This window comes from Grampus griseus, assembly GCF_964374135.1.
Source record: "Grampus griseus genome assembly, chromosome: 7".
Classification (NCBI taxonomy): domain Eukaryota; kingdom Metazoa; phylum Chordata; class Mammalia; order Artiodactyla; family Delphinidae; genus Grampus; species Grampus griseus.
The window spans coordinates 71,038,520-71,055,433 of NC_139001.1; the positions used below are offsets into that span (position 1 = coordinate 71,038,520).

The 16,914-nt window shown below is 39.8% G+C and overlaps 1 protein-coding gene across 5 annotated transcripts in view; it reads left to right on the forward strand.

The window, feature by feature from the left end:
• The window catches only part of ITGB6 (integrin subunit beta 6), a 145,282-nt gene that overhangs the window by 109,834 nt on the left and 18,534 nt on the right, over nucleotides 1-16,914 (forward strand). For 2 of the 5 annotated variants that reach the window (XM_082658835.1, XM_082658839.1), the window contains 4 exons: nucleotides 926-1,045; nucleotides 6,429-6,595; nucleotides 14,806-14,944; nucleotides 16,293-16,351. In XM_082658835.1, the coding sequence (XP_082514961.1) occupies nucleotides 926-1,045; nucleotides 6,429-6,595; nucleotides 14,806-14,919 (401 nt within the window). In that variant the 3' untranslated portion in view covers nucleotides 14,920-14,944; nucleotides 16,293-16,351. Of the gene's footprint in view, nucleotides 1-925; nucleotides 1,046-6,428; nucleotides 6,596-12,226; nucleotides 14,359-14,805; nucleotides 14,945-16,292; nucleotides 16,352-16,914 lie in introns of those variants that run through there. The other 3 variants (XM_082658838.1, XM_082658837.1, XM_082658836.1) reach the window with 3 other exon arrangements.

The window sequence follows — 16,914 nt, forward strand, 5'->3', positions numbered from 1 at the left end:
AAGAGCAAAAGGTCATTCTATTTACAGGTTTCTGAAAAAAAGTGTTTGTAACAGTATCATTAAAAAAGTCTCTAACTTAGAAGATAAGAGAACTTTAAGCAAGTTTTTTGTTTTTTTAATTAGAAAACTCCTATGTAATTTTGGCATAGGTACCAGATCACTAAAATGGCTCATAAATAGTATTAGCATCTTAGACTGACCATTTTACTATATTATCAATTTCGGTCATGACATTCATTTTCTGCTTCTTGCCTAAGCTCAACATTTTTCTTCTACTTGGAAAAGAGGAAAACTGAATTTTTTTTAATTGAGAAAAGGGCTATACTGAGTGGTAGGCCCACTGTCATCCTGGTCTCCTTTTATTCTGGGATTTACCTTTATCCTGGTGGTCCCTGAGCTACATAACACTTCACTTTCCATTTCCTCATATTAATTTATATTTACTGTTTTGACAATACGTGGCCAACAATCTTGACTATGCCATTGCGGGAAAGACCCCTTTAGAAATACCACTATCAGTTTGGACTGTGTAGTCCCTTTCTGAAATATAATCTCAGCTTCCTCCCAGATGCTGTCAGCCAAGGAGAACGTATAGCTTCCTCATTACCATAATCAGAGCCATCCTATTCCCAAGACAGCTAAGGGTACCTGCCTTGAAGTACTTCATTCTACTGAAATCCTCCCACCATCATTTTGATGGGTGCATTCGATGGTCAGTCCTGACTGACCACACCTGGAACTGTTCTTCTGGAACAGGAGTAGAAACTAAAACCTCAGTGGATAGGGAAAATTCTATGTCTTTTCTATTCCTATTCTGTAATGTTGAAAATTCCTATTTGTATAATAAAACTCAGTGCTACTTTGCTTTAAAAAAAATCTCTTTTGGAATCTCATTTAACCTAATGAATGACTCTTTTATCTACAGATTTCTCAAAGGATAGTTCTGTTTCCTGTTCTCTGCGAGGAGAAAATGAATGTCTTATTACATTCCTAATAACTACAGATAACGAAGGGAAAACCATCATTCACAGCATTAATGAGAAAGGTGGGTGACATGCCTTCCCTTGCCAATGGTAAGAGATGTTACATGGGAGAGGAGAAAACAACCAGAAAGTTGCTCTGGGTAGCTTGCCAGGAAAGACATTTCCAAATTTTGATGGAGTGCCTCTACTTTCCCAGTGACTGAAAGATACCTGTTGAAAGGTTTGATATGTTCCAACGCCTCTTATTAAGACCAAAGAACAAGAGAAGTGTTTTTGTACCAATCCCTGAAAGCTGGCTGATGAATTGTAGAAAGGTGGACCAATTAAATGCAATGAAAGCAAAAGGTATGTTTTTAGGAAAGACTGACAGGGAAGAGAAGCATAGCAGTCTAAGAGAACGAGCTTTTTTTTTTTTGCGGTTCGCGGGCCTCTCACTGTTGTGGCCTCTCCCGTTGCGGAGCATAGACTCCGGACGCGCAGGCTCAGCGGCCATGGCTCACGGGCCCAGCCGCTCCGCGGCATGGGGGATCTTCCCGGACCAGGACACAAACCCGTGTCCCCCGCATCGGCAGGCGGACTCTCAGACACCAGGGAAGCCTGAGAATGAGCTTTGACTCAGGCAAACCTTGGCTCAAATCCTGCTCCACTACTTCCTTGACATTCTGGAAGATAATTGTCTCTCTGAGTCTCTATTTCCTCATCTGTAAAATGGGAAAAATAATAGTACTTTCTTCTAAGGGTTGATTCAATGATTAAATGAAATAATGCATGTAAAATATGTACCAGTTCATAACCTACCTAATGGGTCTTTAAATGATAATGCTGAGTCGGAAAGATGTGAACAGACAAGGAAGGAAGGAAGTGATCTGTAAAGGAAGTCAGAGTCTGTGAGTTGCTTCTGTGAGTTTTTCTCCTTACCAATTCATGGAGTCAGCTTGGGACTCAGGAAACCCTCACATAAAAATCTCATCTTCAGTGAAGGGGAGAGAGAAACTTGTAGCAGGTAGAAAAGAAATTAGTGGGGAAGGTATTGATACTTTTGTTGAGAAGTTCTTAACTTTTAGTAAGTTTCACCGGGGGAGCTTGTTAAACCGCCAGCCTCCTGAGTCAGCAGGCTGGATGTGTGGCCCAGGACTCTGCATTTTAACACTTCTCCAGGCGCCTCTGATACAGGTGGCTTCCAGACCTCCTCTGAGTGACTCTGCCCTAAAAGCCCTGGCTGCCTTCTTAGATGAGCACAGGTGCCTCACCTTTTCTGTCTTCAGTTAATGATGTGTCCCTAAACCTTCCTGGCAGAAATGACAGCTGCATTAAATCAGACCTCTCCAGATCTTGTCAGCAGCCTCTTCCTCCTTCCCTCAAAAGCTTGAGGCCTAAGTTCCGGCCCAGACCATAGCAGCAAGGGCAGGCTAGAAGACAGATGTGTTCTGTTGTGTGTGCTGGTTTATCGGTGGGCTGACAAAGTATTAAGTCCTGAATTTGAAACCAAGAGTACCAAGCTGCCATCACTTAAGAGTGTGAAAAGCAATGACAAAATTACCAAAAAGTAAGTTCAAGACGTTATGAACTAACCAAGCAAACACGATTAGAAAAGTATCACATTGCAGTGCTGAGGGTCAGGGAGGGAGGGGTCGGCACAATGCAAGAGACAAGTGTATGATGGTGACCTTGCCACTCAGGTGGGCAGAGCGCACCAGGAGACTTGCTCTTGAAAAGCTTCTGTAAATTGACTTCTTTGAAATGCATATGTAAAGGGCGTTGTAGAGGTCATTAGTTAAGAAAATCTAAGGTGAATCCTGCTGTACGAGGAAGAAATACTTTACAGTACGAAAACCGGCCTCCTCATTATGTATTTCATTAAGTCAAATTCTTCAACTACACCCCCATCTTCTGTCTGTGACCATGGCAGTGGCTTTAGCCACTGAAATCAAAGCCATTCCTTATAATATTGATTCTCCTGAAAATATTGATTCTCCTGAAATCAAAGCCATTCCTTATAATATTGATTCCATTGGAGAAGCAAGTTCCAAACAAAAATGAACTTCCAGAGTAAGTTCTGTTTTTAATACAGGGGGTTTTGTATCTAGATGGTTTCATTTTGATTTTTTTTTCTTGTGAAACATTTTGGTTGATAAATGCTTGCTCATTACTGAACTGTTGGGTTTTTCTTCTTTATTCATCCACACAATATGAGTGGTACATCAACATGCCATCTTTCCGAGAGCCCTCAGATGCCCTGATATCTTTTTATTAAAGCTTTTTATTCTCCCTATGCTTTTGTAGCAGGGAATAGTGAGGGGAAAATGATCTCCCAGAAGTTTAACAGGAGTCACCTGACGGCTTCAAGGATGCTTCTTTCCTGGTAAATGTTCGAGCTCCTTGATAGGCCCGGAGCTTCCAGGGGCCCTGAGGACAGAGCCCGTCCCCAGGAATCTGTAGTCCCCTCTCACAGCTTTAAGACCAGAGGATCCCAGGGTAGCCGGTTGGAGGCAAGGAGAGAAAAGAGGCAAAATGAGAAAGGAGGATCTGAAGGTGAAGGATGCCCAGTATTCTTCAAACAAATAGAAAAAAAAAAAAAACACCCAGTGAAGGGTCACCATCAGTGTGTGTGTGAACATAGGGAGAGCTTCACTCATCTTTTTTCCTTTTGGAGGAAATTTCAGCCACATTCCTGAGAGCCACAGTCAGTGAATGATAGTTGGGGAGCCTTCCTAGCAGGGATATGGGTGTGGATGTTACACCCACAGTTTCCAACTTGGAGATTCCAAGCCCTTGAGGTCTTGAGGATAGAAAAGCGAGAAGGGTGCATTTGTTGTAATAATAATAATAATAATAATAACAGCAGCTCTCATTTATTGAGCCCTTACTAATACCATATATCAGGTGTTATGCTATATGTTTTACATGTATTGGTTCATTTAACACCCTCAACAACCATATAAAGCAGGTATTGCTATTATTTCCATTTTGCAGGTAAGGAAATTGAGAAGTTAATAATTTGCTAGGTCCTGCAGCAATTAAGTACCAGCCCTGATTGGGGATCTCCGGCAGTTTGGCCCAGAGCCCGTGCTCTTAACTACCATGCTATACTGCCTCTCACTGGCTGTACAAGCATCATAAATATCTGAATCCCCCAAATAGGTCAGATCAGCACTCTCCCATGTCAGATCAGCACTCTCCCATAGAAATGTTATGCAAACCACATTGTAATTTTAAATTTTCTAGTAACCACATTAAAAAAACATAAAATAATTTTAATAATGTTTTCTTTAATCCATTGCATCCAAAATATTGCTATTTCAGTGTACAATCAATATAAAATTATTAACGAGATATTTTACTTTTTTCATATCAAGTCTTCAACATCTGTGTGTATTTCACACTTAACACAAAACCTAATTCTGAAAAGTCACATTTCTAGTGACTATTGAGCAATAGCCACATGTGGTAGCGCAACCAGATTGGCAGCATTAGAAACTCAGCGCCTTAGAATTAGGCGCAGTGCTGACCCAGACTCAATAGGCAACCCTGGACGGAGCACAGTGATGGAGAAAGCATCTTGCCCCACCTACAAATGTCTTTAGTCTGAGCATCTCAAGAAATACTAAAGAGAGTATGGAAAGTGGAAATTTCTGTTGTGTAATACCTGCTCTGGAGCTTGGGCCAAAATCCTTTCTTGAGAAATGTTTAATTCCCAATGACTCTAAGTTCTTAAAATAATTATCTCCACCAGGCCATGGCTGTTTCTCCATCATTTATTTCCTACTGGAGAACTCTCCTAATTCATGTTCTGACTGCAGGGTCTCAGCAAGCTTCATCTTGCTTCAAGCAGGAACATCCTATGCCCCACCCCAGACATTTCAGTCAAAGATGTAGCCAGTATACATTCTCATTGACACAGGCCTGCCACTTTCTTTGCAGGAGTGTTGCTAACTTATTAGAAGCAGCCATGGTTCATTTGCTATGCTAGAAACAGTCTTTAGATCTTCATACTGTAGTACCTATTTTATTAGCTCCTTTACTTATTTCTGCATAATCTCCTTAAATGGTTTTTTGGCCAAAGCACAAAAGTGTGTGAGGCCAGGCATCATGCTGTTAGGGGGCCATTAATTCCGCTCAAATTCAGATCAGCTATAGATCTTACCTTGAAAGCGGCATGACTAGTCCTGTGTGTATAACCCTCCTTTTTAAATATCTAAAAGCAATAAGAGTTAGGATAAACTGAGCATGATTCATTTCCTCCCAAGTTACCATGGATTTGCCTCACTTCTTGCAGAGGGAAACAGATATTTAATGATAATTTCTGTGTGGGATTTTTTTCTCCCATGAAAGCAAAGGGGGAGCTTAATTATAATGTTTCATTAAGAAATGTATCATCTCCCAGGCATATTGCAAGTATTATTAGTCATTCTGCTGTCAATGAGAGAAGGTACTGAGTAATTGCAAAATTATATTACTATCATCAATAGAGTCAAAATAACATTTCATAGAATGTTCAAGTAGAAAGGATTATACAGAACACCTAATTCCTCAAACTTCCCTGAAGATAAGAATCACTTGGGATACTTTTAATAATAAAAAATTTACGGCTCCATCTAGACCCACCGAATCAGAATCTCAGGGGTTCGGCCTAGCAATTTCAGGGGTGGATTTAATAAGCATGGGCACCTGGGCTTAAATTTATCAGGAAGTTAAGGAAACACTAAACTCCCACATCTTTGTTTTACAGATGAGGGCACTGGGGCTCAGGGAGATGGAGGGACTTGATGGTTTCAGGCAGCTACTGTCCATCAGATGGGAATGGAACCCATCTCTTCTGAACCCAGTCCAGAAATTTTCCAGGACACCAGGGCACTGCATTAGAGTTGAAATAAAACTGAAAGCCATGATTGTCTTCTGTCTATATATTAAAAAGCACAAGTAGTATATTTCCCAGGGGTAGGTTGTATTTAATATTGAGTATAATCTCAATATTAGTATTGAGTATAATCAATACTCAAAATTGAGTATAATCTCCTATATGGTTCAAGAAAATTCATGAAAAAGTGTGTGTGTGTGTTTGTGTGAACACGTTCCATTTCTGCTTTATCATATACCCAGAAGAGACCATCTTTAGTAAACTATAGTCTTTTTATTGATCCTTTAAATATTCCATGTGTGTTAATTGTCACTGTTTCGAATTCGAATTCTTTTTGAGTCAGCCATTCAAGTATCTATCCATTTGCTTTGAATAACCAAACTCTTACTTTATCTTTTGTTCTACTTTGAATGAATAGGGCTACCCTTCAACAAGCAACTCTTTTTTTTTTTTTTTTAAATTCAGCAAAACAAAAGGTGTTACAGAAGGAGAAAAAGTATGGTTGGAAAATTTCATGAGAAGTGTTTTCACTACATCAGAACATTAATTGTACCACTTTCTTAATATAATTTTCTTTGCTTCCACAGATTGTCCAAAACCTCCGAATATTCCCATGATCATGTTGGGGGTTTCGCTGGCTATTCTTCTCATTGGAGTCGTCCTACTGTGCATTTGGAAGCTGCTGGTGTCATTTCATGATCGGAAAGAAGTTGCCAAATTTGAAACAGAAAGGTCAAAGGCCAAGTGGCAAACGGTATGTGCACACTTAGGGGCTACTCCTTTTCCTGTTTAAAAGATGGGATGTCGGCTTTCTTCTGAGCTGGGAGAGTTAGAATGTCATGCTCTTTCTCTACTCCTCTCACCACGTCCCCAGCAGCTTACTTCTGTTCTGCTTTGGGGACAAAGGGACCTCTGTCCATTATCTGGGACCCAGATAGCCCTCACGGCATACATTTGTCTCTCAGTGCAATGAGGATTTCCCCTACTCTGAAGCGTCTCGTGAAACTCCTTATACTGTATAGCTACTTAGAAACATCAAGGAAATGCCTCTTATTCTTTACCACCAGGAGGATCCCGCAGGTCCCATTTGATAAAGTATAGGTGCTGTATCTAAATATTTCCATAACTCGGTTGTTAGAGCTAATGGAATAATGTTCATGAGTAGTATGACAGTTCATGCCGATTTCCGTGGAAATACTTATGACTCATAATAAGTTACAAAGTCAAGAAGGCTTTTTAAATACTGTCCAGTTAGTTTTTCTGAAAAACATAAATTTTAAACAGCTACCTGAAAAAAAAACCCCAAAGTATCAACTTTTAAATATATGTACTCAATAAATGTAATTTATGTGTCTCCTCTTCACAGTAGGCAAACACAAAACAGGACTCCAATTTTCTGTGTTTCTTTTCCACAGGAGAGATAATTCCATTTCTAGAGGCCCACAGAAACAATTTCATGGTTTTAATTTCATCTCTCTCTCTCTAATGGTGTGTCCAGCTATCTGATAGCAATTATCTTACATTGCTGATTCTAAAAACAGCGATATCACTGGAGGCAATACAGGCAAATACAATGCTCCTTTGGGTTCATCTCCCCAAGTAAATTGATGTTAACACTTTTTGCTCTAGGTCTATAATATCTTCAATACCTAAAGCAAATGGAATGTTCTGTTTTGGATAAATTTATCTTGATAAGGAATGTTTATATCTTGTGCAGTTATTTTGAAACAACTATAATATATGGTGCAGCACAATGGACAATGAAAGTTTTTATCTACTTTATCTTCCCATTAAAAATGCCTTTAGACAGAACAACCAAATGCAATGTATGGATCTTGTTTTGATCCTGATTTGAACACTCTAATATATATTTTTGGACAACTGGAAAAAAGTTAATACAGACTGGTTATTAGACTGATAGCTAGGAATTATGGTTAATTCAATTAGGTATGATAATGGCATGAGGCTTTGCTAGAAAATAATTAAGGTTTATAATGAAAAAGGAGTGAAGGCTGGGCTTGCTTTTAAATAATTCAGCCAAAAGAGAGAGAGAGAGGGATAGTTAAGCAAGTGTGGCAAAATCTTCATAACTATTGAATCTGGGTCTACAGAGGTTCCTGATACAGCCTTCCTCTTCTTCTGTGTGTGTGTGGAGTTTTCCTGATTAAACAAAACCCTTAGGAATGTCAAGTGAGGATTTGCAGTGAGGATATAAGGTATCCGTCTCTAACGAGGTAAAAATGTAACCTGACAGGTTAGTTTGGTGACTTAGAACCTAGTGCTATGAGGCCAAAGTGTTGGAGCAATTAACTTCACCTGACCCCCTGGCCACAGATGCTGTTATTAACTCTCATCCGCTGCCTGGCAGAGGTCAGAAGGCAACCAGGCAAAACAATCTGATTAGTGTGTACTCGTCAATCCCAAACTCCCAATCTATTCCTCCCCTACCCCACCCTTTCCCCTGGTAACCATAAGGTACACACTACTATAGATAAAACAGATCACCAACAAGGACCTACTGTATAGCGCAGGGAACTCGGCTCAATATTCTGTAATAACCTAAATGGGAAAAGAATTTGAAAAAGAAGCAAGCAAACAGACAAAAAACAATGTGATTCAGTTGGCGCAAAACACGATAGCAGCAGTTAGTCCAACAACCCCCAGCCCAGTGAAGTAGTCTTGACACTTTCGAATGTAAGAAAACTGAGGCTCAGAGAGGTTAAGAGACTTCCCAAACTGTTGGTCCATAGTGGAGCTAAAATCCTAATTGCAGCCTCTTCTTCCAAGCACAGCCTTGACCCTCCTAGAAGGAAGAGGCAGGTGTTCGCAAACAAGCGCTTGGGCAATTATGTGATGTGTATCTACTAACCAGCATATTTTCATGTTCTCCTACAAAGGCATGAATACTGACAAATGATTAATATCTTTAAAATAACATTTTAATTAACAGTTAATTTCCCCTAAAACATGAATTGTTTTCCCTCAGGATGTAGAACATGACTGAAATTCAAATGCTGAATTTTTGCTGTCTCTTCACCTAAAATAGAACAAAAATATGCATTAAACAGATAAAAGCATAAAAGAAAAATATTATTCCCTGTTAAATTGAGTTTCTTTGAATAACAAGCGTTTGATGTTCTGGACTAGATAATGACTGGGTCATAATTATTCACTTGGATGCAAAAGAGGTTTAATTCAAATAACTCAATTCAAATTTCACTAATATGTCCTATTGGAAAAAAAAGAATATTGCTCAGTGCATCCATTTTGGGGTCCTCGATTTGATTTTGTTTTTATCTAAAACCTGTTTCTTCTTGAAGAACTGAATTTGGTCTTCAAACCCCTGGGGATCTCCGGGGACAGTAGTGGGACCTCTGACCCCTAGGCCCCCATTAGACTCTAAAGGTGACAGAGCTCAGGATGCGAAAGAGCTTTGTCCTTGCCTCCTGAAACATTTCCTTCATCGTAGCTATGAAGAAAGGTTACCTTTTATTATGCTTTTAGATATTCTTTATGAAAACACAAAGGGAAGATATTTAAATCCATTTTTGATTCAACATTTTTTCTAGGATGACAAGTCATTAACTAGAGGCAAAAATGTTCAGTCTGACATTCGTTGCAGTCATGGATTGATTTTGTACTGTGCTAAGCAAATCAGGTCTGCGTTTGGCAGTTAGGCAATCATTAAGGGAGCTGTGGGTCGTGACAGCGAGCTTTCTTAATACCACTTTTTCAAGCTCTAAAAATGTGCCATTGCCTTTGTAAAATCCACAGCCTAAATTAGCAACCCCCAGACTCCTGGGGGAATCAGCCTGGTCACCCCAGATGGCTGGGGGAAACCTGACCTTGTCTAAATAGTGCAGGAGTGCAGACCCACCCGAAATGGAGCCAGACCTGAACCTGTGTCTCAGCTGGAAATCCTAGGTAGGGAGGTTGCCACCTACGTGGCACTAGAGGAGGCTGGTGGGACATTGCCACACTTTCACCTGCCAACAAAATCCTGTTTGAGCTCATTCTCCTAAGTTCTGATCATCAGCTGAGGACAGGAAAAAACACTACTGCCCCCTGACAATGTATACTTGCTGTTCCCCACTTTTAAGCTTCCACCTTACCCTCCTACTGTGGTGGGAACTGCTTCATCCCTCAACCCTATTAGCATGCCCAGGCCCTATAACTAGCTTCTTAAGAGATGCTCCCCCCACCACTAATATTGTAGACCTTGATAAACAAAGTTGCTTCAAAACACAGAATGAAAACTGCATAATCAAAATTAAACATTCAACTAAATGTCCGCAAAATAGCATTGTGTATTCAGTCAATTGCAACTCAAGGCACCTCCTCTGTCGTGCATATAAATTATTTTTAGTGTGGGATGTTTGACGTGATCTGGGATGGGGCCCACAACAGAACTCCTAGTCCTACAAAGATCTTCCCTGACCCTGCTCACAGACTATTTACTCTTAACCGAGTGTCTTTTCTGTTTCCTAAGTCCCTCTATTCCTCCAGGACAGTACCCCACCCATCATTCCCAGCCTACACATTTTACTTTTTCCATCTTTCCTCTTCAGTTGAGTCCTTTATTCTTCTGTAGCCAACTTAAACTTAATAGCTTGCAATCTCTTAAAGTTAATAGAATTCTACTCATGATTTTTGTTTGTAAACAAGACTCCACTTGCATCTAAGACCACATAAGTCTGCCCTACACCCTCCAAATCTCAAGTTCTTATTGTAGTAGGACTAAGTAAGGACTGTAGGGTCCTTATGATTATCCAGGCTGACCTCAGGAGTAGAAGCAATATGGTGACTTGGCCTTCACTCATCATCCACCACCAGGTAACCTCTTCTATTTTTGCCTTCATTACTGAGATAGCATCTCTCTCCAAAGGCACATGGACAAAGGTAACGTGTTACTCAGTTAGAGGTCAGGCCACTGACTCTGGGCAATGTAGAAACAGGTGCAGGTGTGGTTCCTCCTCACAATGAAGACACTGTAGCGAATCCAAGGGCAACAAGTGGGAGAGGCCAGGGAATGGTTTTCAGTTTTATTCAGTTCCTCTGAGAGGCAAGAGAAATGTACTGAGGAGACAAGTACAATTGTGTTTTTTTCAAACCTATGCCTAGAAATTGCTACCATCTCTGCAGTTCATGGGATAAGGAGACCAATGTATAACATTTAGTAATTTGGAAGGTTAGAGGTGGTACCCAGACTCCATAATACTCAGAAATGGGCTTGGAAATGTTGAGTCCCAAAGCCCTGGGGGGACATATCTTTAGTACCCTCTCTAGGACCTAAAAGAAAAGGAAATTCCAAATGTGAAGAAGAGTTATAAGTAAGTACTAATAAGGAGAGGCAGCATTTATTAAACACTTACTATGTGCCAGGCACCTGCTGAAGTACGTTACCTCGTCAACCTTGGGAAATGGGAGGGAAGAAACTGCTCCTCACCCAGACATTATTCCTGCCTGGAACAATGAAACCAAAGGAGAGAAGTGGGAGGATCAGGCTGGGCATTTCTCCAAACACCTAGAGAGCTTTGGTCCTTCTGGTCCTGGTGACGGCACCTGGAAACACATCTACAGCCAAACAGCACAACTGAATTATCCAGGCTTTGGCACACAACCTTTCTATTGCCGCAAGGACAAAGCTGTCTTGCCCAACCTGCCTTGGGACCTGTACTCCTTCATGAGCCCAGCGTCCCCCATGTCAGTCTCTTGTGACTCCCTCCTTCCCACATTGTTATTCTCTAGTAAGGAAAAGCCACTGAATTCTTTTACTATCCACATCAGGTGTTTGCTGTCCTGGGGATCTTTCTCTGCTTCTCTCAAGCAGCTAGCTGTCACTCTTTCTGAATTTTGGTCTCATTTTAGCAAGATTATTTGTGCCCTTGTTTGATGCCTCTCACCAGCAACACATTTCTTAAAGGCGGATACTATGTCGTTCATCTTTGTGTGCTTCTACCAGTTCACTTTTCCCATTTTTATTTTTTACATTTCACTTTTGGGTCCCCTATTGGTTCATTCTATTCATTCAATAAATTCCGAGTGCCTACTGTGAGCTAGCTTTCAGCTCTGATAAAACGGCAGTGACCAAAACAGCCAAAGTCTTGTTTTCTATCCACGATTTTAGTGCATTTCCAAAAAGGGTAAGATTTCTAGGTTGCACGCATAGGACTGGTTCTTCATAATAAAAAAAATAAAGATGTATACATTTTTAAATGCTAAAATTATGACATATCAAATTAATCAAAACTATTCAAATGCCTTTCAAGATTGAGCCTGACTCTCAACTTCCAATCTGTTATACACAATGAAATTATTTAGCTATATTAAAACCATGTAATAACATAATATACATACTTTCATTTGGACCTTTTTTTTTTTTTAGGGAACCAATCCACTGTACAGAGGCTCCACCAGTACCTTTAAAAATGTAACCTATAAACACAGGGAAAAACAAAAGGTAGACCTTTCCACGGATGGATAGAACTACTTTACGCACGGAAAAAGTCTGTTTCACTGATATGAAATGTTAAAGCAGTATTTAATTTTTCTTTCTTTGTTGTTTCAAAATGAGGTTGGTTTAAGATAATAATAGGTCATTTGGAGATCAGTCATTCTCTGTGTGAAGGTTAGAGACTATGTTGGCAGGTTCAAAATAATCAAGAAGAGAAATATCCTTAAAAAAGGGGTGACTTTGGGGATCATTTCAGGAATACTAACTCTGTTGCATTAATGCCTCAAAAAATCATCAAAATAATTCATGGGGGCCTGATTTGCATTTAAAAAATGTTTGAAATTAGAATCTCATTTCTTGCAGGAATACCTGACGTCTTTGTCTCAGCAAAGTCACAAAGTCCATATGCTCACATTATATACTCACACTTGCCAATGAATTCTAAACTTTTAGTAAATCTGCCCTTTCCTAAAGGAGGATTTTTTTTTAATTTATGAAAAAATGAGATGCTGACTTTTATTTCAGCCGTAGGATGCAATTCTTCCAAAAATATCCCACGTGTAAGAATGAAAATGAAGTGTTAATAATTTCTGCGGATTTGAATGTACCCAAAAGTCAAGTATTTTGTTTTACAGATGAAGAAGAAGTAATTTATAAATTAGGAAGTCACCAATAAAAAACAAAAATAACAAGCCTATCATTAGATTATGTTTAATTACCTGAAAATAAACTTCTATACTCAGTTTCCCTATTGACCCTGAGTTTTCAAACTATTACTCCTTCTGTATTTCTCAACCCATTTTATCAGTTTCACAGTCATGTAAACCCTGTAACTGTCATGTGAAAGTTTTAATTTCTTGTTTAAAAATTTACTTTAAATGGTTAGATAGCTTATTCAAAAAGAGCTCCAATAATATACAAAAGGACCATGGGTTAAACAGAATAAAATTGTTAGTGGTTTTAAATCAAACACATCAAGAGTACACAAGTCTCTCATGAGTAATAGGCTTATTTAAACCTATATTCTTTTCTCATTTGCATAACACAGCTTGCACATTTCAGTTGCATATGGTGAATATGTTACTTTAAAAAGTAAGATTTTACTTGCAAAATACATGTGGGTAATTAGGGATCCATAGGTTAATTGAAGAGATGAACTCTGTAGAATATTATTTTTTATAGTTAATACTGTTTTACAAAACACTTTCATCTCATTTGATCCTCACAAGGAAACTAAGCCTCAGAGAGTGGGTAGAACTGGTCCAGAACTGAGGTCTTGTAGGTCCAAGCCATTGCTTCTTCCCACAGGGTGAGACTGACTCTTGTCAGTGAAATGATAGAAAGATTGTGTTAAGTAAGTGATAACTACCATTTGTTTGATAATGTAGTGACTAAGCAAATAGCACTTAAACTACTGGAATGTAGGTGAGGTCTTGTGCTTTTGCGCAACGTTTATTACCTTTGAGTAAATTGTCATGTGAAGCCTTTGATTAGGTGAGTACTTCATTAGGTAACGGAGGCTTCACATTCATCCACTGAACTGGCACAGATTAATCTACAGTAAGTCTCTTCAATTCTATCAGTTAGCTTGGTACACATTTGATCACTTGGAGACTTTTTTGTTTTCAGGCTTCTAAATAACTCAGGTAAATTAGACACTTGGGTAGTATACAGTTATACTAAAAGAATTACTAATCACTTGGGAAACCTGAAGGGCTGATGTACCCATACGTTCCTGACTGAAGCTCAGGGTCAGTGGGAAATCTAGAGCAAGAAGGAAGTTGCAATACCAATGACACAATAGTGGTATTCATCTCTACATGTGATATTTTTGTATTATTATTGGAATGGGGTTTTAGAATATATAAATTTCCTTTGTGTATATATTGGGGAAGGTAGAAAAGAATCTGCTATTTCTCTGAATACTGTTTTGACCCAAGGCTGGACCTTGAAAAGGCCAAAACATTAACAGTAGTACTTCTGTTCACTGAAGAGTTATGTTACGTGATGATAAAATGGGTTTTTTGTAAGTTGTTTTATTGTATTTTGTGTTGACATAAATAAACATGGTAATTTAAACAATGAACTTTAGATGAATGGTAATTCCTTTTATTTACATGACACAAAACCCTCTTCTTGGATTTCTGGATCCCTGGGTGACCTGTTCTGACCGCCTTGCTGGTCTCAGTCTGGGGCCAAGGAGAAGAGCAGAAAGAGACAGCCACCAAAGGCAGGAGACAGCAGGGCATGGGCTGTAATTTGCTGCGTGTTTACAATACTGAAATCACTAGGTTTTTAAACAGGCCTGGACATTACCTCACATTTTGTAAAATCAAGATCTTTAGGGTAAGTGTTTTGGGCTGAACTGTGATTCTCACCCCAAAATTCACATTCTGAAGTATTAACCTTTAGTACCTCAGAATATGACTGCATTTGGAGATAAGAAATTTAAAGAGGTAATTAAGTTACAATGAGGTAACCCTAATCCAGTATGATTGGTGTCCTTATAGGAAGAGATTAGGTCACAGACATGCAGGAAGGGAAGATCACATAAAGACACAGGGAGAAGACGGCTATCTACAGCCCAAGGAGAGAGACCTCAGAAGAACCTGCCAACAACTTGATCTTGGACTTCTGGCCTCCAGAATTGTGAGAAAATTAATTTCTTATTTTTAGGCTCCCCAGTCTGTGGTATTTTGTTATGGCAGCCCCAGCAAACTAATACAGTCAGGTAGTGCTAATCCATTTGTATTAGGTTGGCCAAAAAGTTCCTTTGGGTTTTTCTGTAAGATGCTATGCGAAAAACTCGAAAGAAATTTTTGGCCAACCCAATAGATTCCAGGATGCCATGCTCATTTTCCAAATCAGAAAAATTAAGCAGAGAAAGACCCACTGCTCACAAAAGGAGTCAGCTTAGAAAAAATCCTTTCCCTCAGAAAGACCCTCTCTTTACAAAAAGACAGGGGAAGTCAAGTCAAGAGTGCTAATATTCAGAAACAAGCTGTTTCTTGTAGACGAAAGGCCAGATGTCTGGAAATCCAGAAACTGCTTCCACTTTGAATAGCTCTGAGAAAGTCACTTTTCTCCTTAGTTTTTCCATCTGTTAGGTGGTGGCAGTTCCTGTCTTTTCTAGCACCTATAACAATCCCCAACACATAGCAGGGGCTCAATAAATTCATTCAATCTGTATTGTTGAGTACCTAATATATGCCAGACACATTTCTTATGAATATGGATTCAGCAATGAACAAAATAACCAATCCCTGTGCTCCCAAGTCGGGGAGAAGAAAATAAACAAATAACTATACACTATCAGGGTACTGGATCCAGTTTACACACATCCCAGATCCCCTTGTCTCCACCTGTTCCCTGGGTCTAAGCTGGGAGTTGCTCCAACACCTACTCACACAGTTCCCTTAGGGGTAGAGCCTCAACTTCCACCTAACTCCCCAGGGGTCGGGGGCCACAACAAGTCCTGTGCCCAAGTCCGGAGTGGCAGCTAAACCTGGGTAATTAAGAAAACAGAAATGTTAAAAGAAGAATGCAAGAATAAGTCGATCTGAGTTGAGCCATTAAGAGGAAGGGAAAGAAACAAAATGTTTACCCAGCTACATTTGGGGAAGAGGCAGGAAGTATGGGGGGAAAGGGAAAAGAAAGTTTTTGGGACAGCTACGCTGGGCGATATTGAGAATGAGATACATGGGGGTGGGAGTGGCTGGCTGTTCATTTTAAATGTATTCATCCTTTGGGGCCTGCTGTTCCCCTGACAAAGGCATCCTGCAGGGCTCCAAGGCAAGAGTGAGACGGCCCAGCACCATGGGGATTTCAGCTGAGCAGGATTTAATCTGGTTCAGGTTTAACCCTCCTCAACATCAGAAACAGTCGTGCCCTGAAATACTCTTGTGAAACCCCCCAAATGGAAGACCCCGAATCCTCCCAAAGCAAGCAAGAGTCCTCTGAATCACTCTCTTCGCCTCTCCACACCCATTTCTTCCAGCACTTCTTGAAGGGACATGATACGACAGAAGCGATCCCACCAATAATATTTTTAACTGCAGGAGAAAGTTGATCTCTCAAGAGGGTAAATTTATTTAAATGTTGTTCATAATGATTTTATATCAGCCTCATTTTATGGAAATCTAAATGGGAAAAAATCTCATTATTCATTCCCCTTATTCAGAGGGAATGAAAAACAGGGATTAAATGAAATGTGATAAATAGAAATTCTCCCTTTTATTAAATTTCATTATACAGCAGCAGACTCAAGCCAATACAGCTAAAAAGCAAGGGAACTTAAGTGATCGGGGCCTCTGTTAATAGCTGGACTAAGACGCTCTAGTACTAAATGAGTAGAGTTTTGCATGAGGCCAGGATGGTGGGCAGTGGTCAAATAGTCATTACTTGGGCCAACGTATGAATTCTTCTGAGCTGTGGACTGTAGGCTGTTAAATGTGGACTGTAGGCTGTTAAATGTGGGCTGTAGGCTGTTAAATGTGTGCTGTAGGCTGTTAAGTGTGTGCTGTAGGCTGTTAAATGTGGGCTGTGGGCTGTAGGCTGTTAAATGTGGACTGTAGGCTGTTAAGTGTGGGCTGTAGGCTGTTAAGTGTGGGCTGTGGGCT